At 46.1% G+C, this 10,468-nt stretch overlaps 1 protein-coding gene across 1 annotated transcript in view; it reads right to left on the bottom strand.

The window, feature by feature from the left end:
• Positions 1 to 8,831: 8,831 nt before the first annotated feature.
• Positions 8,832 to 10,468, bottom strand: part of Dntt (DNA nucleotidylexotransferase) — a 68,583-nt gene continuing 66,946 nt past the window's right edge. Inside the window, exon 11 of the mRNA XM_004625682.2 lies at positions 8,832 to 8,918. Coding sequence (XP_004625739.1) covers positions 8,832 to 8,918 — 87 coding nt within the window. The remainder of the gene's footprint in view (positions 8,919 to 10,468) is intronic.

Here is a 10,468-nt window from a genome sequence, read left to right as displayed (position 1 = left end):
TTGGATGCTATTCATGGCATCAGAGAAGAGATCAAGGTCTCTCCTAAAAATGTGAGGATGAGTAGCCTACGCCAAAACAGTCCTTTTTAGGAAGAACTGGAAGAGGTTATTTTTGCCCTTGACTGTTTTTACCAAGCCCTTGAGTGGGAGAGAAACCTTACTGTAACATTTGATGAGTGACCAGGAAGTCAGGCCTGGCCAAAAATGTCCCTCATCCTGTAAAATATCATGACATCATAGGTTGACTGGTATAAGGGGGAGGACATAAGGAGAGAAATATCTAGAATGGCTTTATGCATCCCTCCAAGTCAGGAACAGTACTTTTGCTAGGGCAAGAAACACTACCCATCCCCCATAAATCTGTAGTGGCCACATCCAGAGGCCATGCTTTAGACCAGTGGTGTTGGGTGATAACTGAAATATCTGTACCCTGGTCTAGCAGCCCTTTAAATAGCTTTCCCTAAATAGTTAATTCTATCTTGGGACTATTTTGTTTGATCTGTTGAACCCAGTAGGTGTCCACAGTTCCAAAACCCTTGGATCCATTTCCCTTATTTATAAAATTTTCAAATTTTTCCAAGAGAAAAATGACCAATTGAGCAATATAAGAGTCTGGAGTGATTTGAGCAGTGATTTGGGTAAATTGAATGATGACCTTGACTTCATCCTGTATAATCAGCATTGATGACACCAGGCAAAACCTGGAAATCTTTTGAAATAAGACGTCTGTGGCCTAGCAGGAGACCCACCGTACCCTGAGACACAGAGCCATAGGCTCCAGTAGGAATAATTTGGGGCCCCATCTTAGGAATTAACAGGAATCTAGAGGAGGGAATGAAACCCCAGCCTCTGCTCAGCAGAGGTCACAGATGTGTTTGGTATTGGAGGGTAGAGCTGGGGGGAAGTGGGGAAGGCACCCCCCGCTGTTTGATGGGACGAGGAAGGCCCCAGTGGAAGTTTCCGTGAATGGGCCGGCCTTCCGCATCAGCGTTAGATCTACACTCAGATGCCCAATGATGCCCTCATCTACACCTTGTACAGACATCAGATTTTATTAAAGGAATGGCTGATGGCTGTGCTGACCTTACAGATGCTACAGAGAAGTTTCAGGCTAAATGTCCCTCATCCCCACAGAGAAAACCAACAGCCTTGTTTTTCCGTCTCCTCTGGACTGTGGATGAACAGCCAGAGTGATAGCTGCTGCCAAGGTAGCCCCTGTACGTAGGTATGCACGAAAGGCCAACATCTGCACCAGTCCAAATCATCTCAGACCACACAGCCTGCTTTTTGTGGGCTCTTAAAGCCTCTTTACACCTTTTATTTGCATTTTCAAAAACTAATTGTTGAATCATTAATTTGTTAGCTTGTGTGTTGCTTATAATCCTCTCACTAGCTTGCAATAATCATGCCGCAAATTCTTGAAAAGGTTCATCCCGGGCCCTGATGAATGGAAGCCAAATTAAGGGATGGCCACCCATTGAAGAAAGTTCTCTCCAGGCCCGAGTGGCTGCTGTTTTCATTTGCTCATATACTTGCATTTCAAAGGTCTGTTGATTGCCATGGCAAAGGTACCTTCCCTGATTAGCATATCTTTTGCAATGGCTATGATGTAAACTGCCTAGTGCTTACAATATTCAAAGAAATTTCCTTTCCACAACAAATTTCCTAGACTTAAATATGCTTTAGCTGTCCCTTTCCAATCATTTGGGGCCATAATCTGTTGTCCTAGGATTTCTACTAAGCACAAGGTAAAGGGAGCAGTAGAGTCATAAGGAGCATCATGTTTCAATTCTTTTAAGGTTTTAAAAGGTACAGCTTAAGGCCAGGGAGATAGCTCAGTGGACTAAGCACCTGCTTAGGCAACAGCAGGGCCAGGGTTTGATCCCCAGTACCCCATGCTGCGCAGGCCCTGTCCCTGCGGACCGTGAGTTAGCAACCAAGACGAGGTGTGGTGGTGCATGACTGTAATCTCAGTGCTGGGAAGGCTGAAAACAAGAGCCCACAACAGGTGCAGGAGAGCAACATCAGCAGCGCTCTGGCCTTGCTCAGTTAGATAAGGAAGGTGCCTTGGGAGACAAGGGGATCCTTCCCTGACAGAGAAGTGTTTTCCCATGAACTGCATCCCACAAAACTCGATGATCCTAACTGAGCCACAGGAGACAATCCCAGCCTTTTCAACTCAGAGAAACTTTATGGCATCACAGATCAGAACTTCCACCTCTAGGGGAACACCTATCAAGAATCTCCTTCCTGGGGTCCCTGTTGCACTCGCCAAATGTAGGGTCTCTCAATAGTACCCAGGAAAAAATAGTGAGAGATTTAGAAAATAAAAACAAGGTAATGGCTGAGGCCAGGTGATGGACTATTCCTGATAGGCAAAGAACTCCTGAACAACAGGAGAGGTGTTTGTTTATACTTCTGTAAAGTTGCAAGACACAAGGTTGCCTAGCGACTAACAGCCCAAGTGTCCAGGCAGGATGTTTTCCTCAAGACTGAGGTAGTTTGACTGCTTTAGGCAAGGAGGCCTCATCCTGCCCTCCCACATAAGATCACTTTCCAGTTTCATTCTCACCAATTTCTTTCCCCACAGCATTTATTATTATTTGATTTCTTGACTGTGGCTATTTTTTTCTGGGGTGAGATGGAATCTTAGTATGGCTTTAATTTGCATTTCTCTAATGTCCAGGGTTGATGAACATTTTTCATGTGTTTACTGGCCATTTTTTTGATTGAGACTTTTAGTTGGGGAGTCTAATTTTTTTAGTTCTTTATATATTCTAGATTTTAGTCCTCTGAGGAGTAGCTGTGCAAGACTTTTAATAATATAAGATCATTTGAAATTACTATCAGTAGTCCTGTGTTAATCTAATAAATATGTTTTCATAGAAAAATAGAAAATGGAGTAAACTAATTACAGTGGTTGATACCTTGTGTCAACTTGAGAAGCTTAGAAGTTTAACTAAGGGGCTCAGGCAGCAAGCCTGGGCCCTCACTTTGTAAACATCCTCATCCCGTGCAGGAGGAGGCTTGGAGAAGGTCTGAGTGCTCACCCACCTTAGAGCACTGTAGCCTGCCCACAACATTAGGGGGTAAGAGATGCTTGTTGTCCCCTTTTGCTCTTGTCGTTTTGCTGTTTTTGCAGCCTTGAACTGTCGCCCCCGTGCCGCCACCCTGGGGCTGCAGATATGGACTGACACCTCCACAACCCGAGAGCTAAGTAAACCTTTCCTTCCTTAATTTCGGGCACTGGGTATTTTGTCTCAGCAAGAAGAGCAAAGTTCTTAAGAATGTTGTGGAGATTATCTGCTTAAAATACTGACATCATGGGCGGGCAGCCTGGCTGTGTGGTAATTGCACTCCTCACTAGTCATATTATGCAGGAAAATCATTCAGTTTCCAACTCTATTTGCAATATGAAAACAGACGTGATAAAGGTGACCATAACATACCCCTTTCTGCCTTCCTTCCAGAGGGTCAAGGAAAGCTAGAATATCTAACACATTTTTAGGCTTTTTCTTATGAAAGTGCTATCCGCTACACGCTGTGGAAATGTGGCACACAGCGTACACTGCAGCCTGCAGGGCCTTCCAAATCCAGGGTCACCACTTGAGGCTAATCTTCTCCTTCACTTAGGGCTGCAGGAACGAAACAGTATTGTCCTTGAATTTAAATGCCCTCCTCTCTGAGATACCTGATCTACTTTGTAAGTCACATGCCGACCTTTCTGGGAAGCAGTCGCCAGGTGCTGACCTACGGCCACAGGATATGACACAGCGATCCTTTAAAAATGTATAGCACTTTTGAGTTTTAAAAGCGCTTCATCTCTTATTTTACCCCAACCTCCGGTGGAACATGATGTGAATGTTGCTATGTCAGTTTTACTGATGAGAAATTGAAGCTGTGGGCCATTAATTTTATTGGTCCTGAAGACTATAAACAATGTGTTTTGAGCGATAATAGAAGTCTGCAACGAAGCGTTAAGAGTAATGATCTTGGGCTGGCCAGCTAGTTCAGCGGACTAAAGAGCTTACTTAGGCCGGTTCAGGGACCAGGTTCAATCCCCAGTGTCCGTGCTGGTCCCGCCCCCTAGGGTGCCCTGGGATGGCACTGAGACTGGGTGTGATCATGCACGCCTGTAATCCCAGCACCTGGGAGGCTGAAAACTGGAGATCACTATGAGTCCGATCTGTGTAGTGAGACCCTGTAGGCCCTGTAGACCCTGTACTAAATACATAAAAACGAATAATGATCTTAATTATAACTGAGGAGGGTATGTTTTTCTTGGGGGTTCTTTGATATACTGTACATGGGGGAGGGTAGAATTTGACATGCTTAGAGTACACTTCGTTGATAAAAATATATTTGAAATACATAAAACTAATCCCCACTGTGGCTTTCATCCACCTCAGAGATAAAGGTTGCCAAGCTCCGAATACTCGTGGACATTTGCCCCCGTCACCCACAGAGGCTCTGGGGCCATCCGAGTGGGCTTTTGTCTCTCGTCCAGAGCCTTATGCTTAGAACATCTCAGCTGGTATGGCTGGTACTGGCCAGATCCCTGCAGGCTCAGGTCTGGAAGGCCGAGACCCAGACACTGGCATCTCCTGCTCAGGCTTTGGGAGCTTGGGACTCACTGTGGAAGACGCCCGCAGTGGTGTGCTGCGTCCACCCAGGTGTCTTTCCCTGGAGGTGTGATGAGCTCGTTCTGCCCCGAGGCCTCGGAATCAAGCATTTCTCAGCATCACCTCAATTCACCCACTAGCAGATGCGGTCAAAGGAACCACTTAAGACTCAGAGAGGTTAGGTAAGTCGTCTAGGGTCACTGACTAGTAGCTAGAGGGCAACAGCCTGTGGACTTGGCCCTTTCAAACATGGTATTACAGCTCTTCTTTGTGCTCCGTAGGAAAGGGATGGCCTTGCAAGGTCCCAAAGGGCCTGAAGGGCTGGCTTGAGCTTCTAGGTTTTGGTACTGTATTGTCGCGGAAGGGTCTTCCGGAAGCCACCAGAGGGCGCGCCGCTCCCACGCTGGGGCGCACTCGAGAAGGCTGAGCTCTGATAACCTGGTCGTCACTCTGACGGACACACGGTAAATCTCTACCGCGAGCGAAGTACCGGATTCACGGCAGCAGGGGGCATTCTAGAATTTCCAGTAGGGTTTTTAAAATAAAGCTGCTTTAGAATTGCCGAGGTTCTCTGTTGGGGAGATCAGTGCGCGGTGCTATGGTGTGCGGGGGCGGGGGGCCCTCAGAGGGTCAGGCCTGGGGCTCGGCAGTCAAGGGGACCCCTGCGCATTCCCCACCCAGCCGCTGGCCTTCCTCTGCCCGCCCCGTCCTCGCCACATCCCCTGTCCCTGGGAATACGCAGTTCTTAGGCGCATGCCTGTATAGTCACTGATCCATGCTCCTATTAGATCAGTGTATTTTTAAAAAAGCTTTATACTGCCACAAACAGAAAACCATCATTGTTTTTATTTTTTATTAATTTTATTCAGAAACAAATAGCAATGAGACAATTTCGAAACAGGTTAGTAGGACAGTTTCAATAATTAATACATTGCATATTGTTGTCTTCGTAGTGGCTGTTCATAGTATAAGATGCAGACATGATGTCCTGTCCACAAACACTATTAGTACAAATCTTTCTTCCCATTGAATTAAGAGAAAGTAGTTGTATCTCTATCCTATTTTGTGTATATACATATATATATTTCAGTACAAAATGGTCCTCATTTGTGTCCCCTTTTTTTGTTTAGTTTTGTCAGAGATGGGTACTCCATTGCCATTTACATATTATAGGTGCATGAATTCAGCAGAATAATCCAATGTAGTCCAGCGGTCCATAATAGCAGTGGGTCAGCCGTAGGACTGGCAAGGCCAGAAGTTGTTCCCTTGAGCCTTTTACAGCTCAGCCATGATAGTTTTTAAGCACAGTAGGTACCTTTATGGAATATAAGCTTCATGTTTATTTTCATACAGAGTTTTGAGAACTTTGTTTTCTGTTCTATGTCCAGAAAAACAATGACTCTCATTAAGTGTTTCCTGATGGCATCAGTGTAGATGTCCCACTCCGCGCTGCCTACAGTGGTACTAAATAGCACATCTGGGAGACACTGGGACAGTCGGAAGATCGGACTTCCTTGAGGGTTGTGGCCGGACTGCGACAGGGCAGCGGTGGCAGCCCCAGCACAGAGGTGTGCGGTGGGAACAACACTGCGTTTTGTTTTCTAAGAGGCCTTAAAAGGCTTTCTCTTTAATGTGCCCTCTAATTTTAAATGTTGACCATGAATTTTAAAAATTCTAAAAACCCAACAAAGGATAAAAAGAAATCAGCAAACCAACCAAATAACTAAACAAAACCCATGTGTCTGTGCCATAGTTAACCAATGGGCTGCCAGATTTTGAGTTTAGGCATCTGTAACCGCTTCTTTCTCCCTTCTAAGTTTGAAGCGTGTGATGGAGGTCTCAGTGAGGGCATTCTGAAAGTTCACTCCAGACCCAGAATCCAGCTGCCTTTTTGTCTGTAGAATACAGTGAACTCCCTGGCTGCTGCACATGAGGCTAATGGGGGATCCAAATCCTCCCCTCAGCTCCAGTCCAATCCAATCTCCTCACTAGGAAGTCACCTTCACCCCAAGGATTTCTCCCAACCCTGCCCCCATGTCTAAGATAGTGTTATCCTTAGCTAGATGGTCAATTAATCCCCAGGAGACAGCTCTCCTACTACTGTGCTGGCTAGCCATTCATCTCTTCCATCATCGGTTTGTTGTTCATTTTCTCTTCCTGCTTGACAGGGCTGTTGTCCGAGAGCAGCAGATAAGCAGGCGAGGAGAGCTGGATTCCAGGCATTAATCTCCGACGGCCCACTTCTGTGGTTCACCACGCTTGCCAACTCCTCAGTGGGGCTGAGGATGTAGCTTCTCTCGTGACAGAGGTTATGAGGAACTGTGGGAGCAGATTTTAAGCCTTCTCTATCTCTGAGGGGCCGCGTGGAGGATGGCCTGGGCGTCTGTCCCAGTCTGCAACTCCAACTTTTTCCGATTCTGTGACTATTATCCTTGCTACTTCTAGTGTCAGCTGACTACAGCCAGTCTTCCTATGGAGAAGTGGATGAACACAGCCTTCAAAATGGAGCAACTCTGCACCCCATTGCTACGCACTATTTGCACACATTTACCTAGGCATGCTTCCAGCCAACCAAGAACAGTGGCTCATGGGATGCATTCAAAGGCAGCCTGCCTGTTGGCTGGAGAGCAACCAGTGATCATGTGATCTATGATACATTGTTGGGCCAACACTATCTGATTCTCCTAAAAAACATAAGCAAGAAATTCAGCAAGTGATGGACAAAGCTGAGGGGGTCCATGGGACCCGAAGAACAGAAGTTGTTTGGTACTGGGTCTTGTCCAAGGTGTGCATGGCGGGATGCCCAGCTACCCAACCTTTGAGGTCCATGAAGTCTTTGTCTCTGGGCTATTTAAGCTTGGTGGTGTGTCTGGAGGACCTTTAACTCAAGTATCCTTCTGCACACATGCATTTGCTTAGCCTGCTGGGAAAGTGTTGTTGGGCTTCTAGTCCGGGGTCAGGTGCCCCCCCACCCCCCGAGATCAGGGCTGATGGAATTGTTCTCACTTCCTGAGGGCTCCCGCTACTCTTGTCTGCTGTGTGTTGATAGCCCACCTTCTAGATACTGCCTGAACCGAGCCTCAGGACATAATCTGAATTAGAAGGGCCTGGGTAATGGAGGTTAAACCAGAATGTAAAACAAAACAAAACACCTGGTGGAAAATGAGCCATGAAGCCCAGGCAAGAACTCCGAATTCCACCGCCGCCTCCCCCGCTCCTTGGAAACCAGCTCTGGCCGGGGGCCTCTGCATCCAGTGACCACCTCTGCCTGGCTCTCCTCTCGATGCTTCCTCCCCAAGGCTTTCATCAGACTCTACCCCTGGCTCTTCGGAAGGCTGGGGTCACTGACAGCTGAAACAGAGGAACTTTTAGGTCCCACCAAGGAATGTGGGCTGTCTGTGGCCTCATGGGAGAGGCCAACCGTCCAAACGGATCTGGTACCGAGAGTTCCAGAGGCTGCCAGAGCCACGGCTGTCTCTCTTGTCTTGGGTGCCCTGAGATAAAGAGACTAAGCTGATTATCTTCTTGAGAGAGTTTCAATGGAATAAACAAAGATATATTTCCTTCTGAGTGAAAGCAGTGACAATATGTCCCTTACATACCCCCGTATCAGGAGCCTTGCAGACCCAGCTCCTCAGGGGCCAAAGAGGAGTCAGCTTTGAGCCATGTTGAGTTCAGCCTAGAGCCAAGAGTTAGCACCCTGTGCTCCACAGATTCCACAAGGAACCCGGAGTTCCCTTAGGGACCCCTGTATCTTCTATTTAAACTTGTTTGTCCTTTCAGGATAGATCATAACGTCTTTATTCTTTTATAACTTCATTTGTGTTTAAAAATATTTTAATTTTTGAGTAAAAAAAGAAGACTCCATCATCTTGTCTTTTATTTTTATTGGAGATGTACAGAACTTGAGTTACAATGCGACAAAGCGGGCTTTGACTTCCTTCCCTGGTTGTGCCCCCAGCACTAAGACCTTTCTATTGAGGAATTCATCGAGAATTCTAAGCGGCAGTCATGCACCAAACACGCCTATTAGAGCATAATTTATTCCTAAGTGGTGCCTTATCATGTCTTCAAAGCTATTTATTTTTAGTAGTAATCTGCATTTCAGCAAGACCTAAGGAATTCCAAACTTTCCCAAGGCATCTTTTATTAATATGAAGCATAATTTGTTTGACCCAAAAAGAGCAGAAATATGTCAATAACATTTTCTTAGGCATTCCGTTCCTGTGGTTCAATGTAATCCAATCCCAGATGTGCAAAAATTTCTTCTTCACTTTCTGCTTTGAGAAACGTCCTCTGAAAGCATACAGGAGATGTGTCTATTCAGATATTTTTCCTAAGCATCTCAGTACAGACATGGGGGAGGTACTATGTGTGAGACAGTCTTGTTAGAATGAATTGTTGCCAAAACATGTTTCCCTGCTTCTGAGTATAAAAAGCCATTGTGACTGAGTTTTTGTAAGTTTTCTATTTCCCACCCAAGGATACGGTATTAAACAAATTTAAGGCGAAATCATGACATTCTATAGTCAGCCAAAAGAGGTTCAGATAGTTTTCCAATGAGTCTGTAGTTCTTAATCATAGCTGTTCACTGGAACTACCTTATGGAATTAAAAAAATAAATAAATTGAAACTTGAGCCACACCTCAGTCCATTGAAATCAAGGCCTCAGGAGAGGCCTGGTCATCCATCTCTTTAAAAGTTCTGAGTCATTCTAACACGCAGCCAGAATTCTATGCTAATTGTACTGCTATATCATAATATTAGTTACAATAGTACCGGCGAGTGGTGGGGTCTCTATAGCCTTCATACCTACCCAAACCCATCTCCCCCATCCCATCTCTTCAAGATCTTCCTCTTATCACTAGCATAGTGCTGGCCAGATGGAAGCTATCACTGACTTGAACTATTCATTAATTACTAACTGGTAAGTCTTCTTAAATTGCAGCACGCCACTCTGCGTCCTGCGTGCTCACTTCCGAGGATTTCCTGCCAGCGTGTACAGCGCTTTCTTTGTTGAGCTCCATACTGATCTCCTTTGGGACCTCGACGCCACCCCACCAAATCACCCCAGGGAGCTGCACACCATCCGAGCCTGTCCCTTGGAGCTACGATAGTGGACTCGGATGGCCATAGGACCTGGGCTTGGCCGGTGAGCAGCACCTAGGACTCCTGGCAGAACTCTGAGGAAAGAGGCTGTGCTCAGTGGCGTAACTGGGAGAATGGGACTTGCCGGAATGCCCTGCCTGAGAATGAAGCCAGCCCTTGGGCTGCTTGAGCACCTGGCTACTGCTGCGCCTGCAGCCAGTGTTATCCCCAGGCCTGCTTTGGGCCTATGCTGCCTTGGGTTTAGCTTCTGACACTTGCAACCGTCCAAGACAGCTCAAACTGAACACACCTCTTGTAGATTATAATCTGTTAGAGGGCAAGGCCATTATTTTTAGTTATTTTCTCTCCTTCTACCTCAGAGCCTAGTTTAGTGTCCTTGAGCACATATGAAGAGCAGCCCTTGGCCCACATGGACTTAGCAGTCACATCTTCAACTCTTCATAATCCATACAGTGAATTATTTTTCTGACTTCAATTTTGGTCCCAGCACATGGCTGGTAAGTGAGTTTAGCCAACTATCTGTCTATATCTTCAAAGCAGAGTTTTTTTTTTTTCTTTTGTAGATTAATGACCTACAATGTCACTCAAAATGGTATTGCGGCTGTATTTGAGGGTACTTTAGTAGTGGGTGTGATTTGTGGGGGACCCTTGGTTTTCTTTGGGGCTCTGCCTCACTGCAGACATCAAGGATGTGCAAGCTCAGTTCCGTTCATGTGCTGGCTGTGGAGACCTGGTTA

Source organism: Octodon degus, unplaced genomic scaffold (assembly GCF_000260255.1).
Source record: "Octodon degus isolate 3935 unplaced genomic scaffold, OctDeg1.0 scaffold00010, whole genome shotgun sequence".
NCBI lineage: Eukaryota > Metazoa > Chordata > Mammalia > Rodentia > Octodontidae > Octodon > Octodon degus.
Note: the sequence above shows the minus strand (reverse complement) of the source record. Positions and strands in the feature narration are given on the sequence as shown.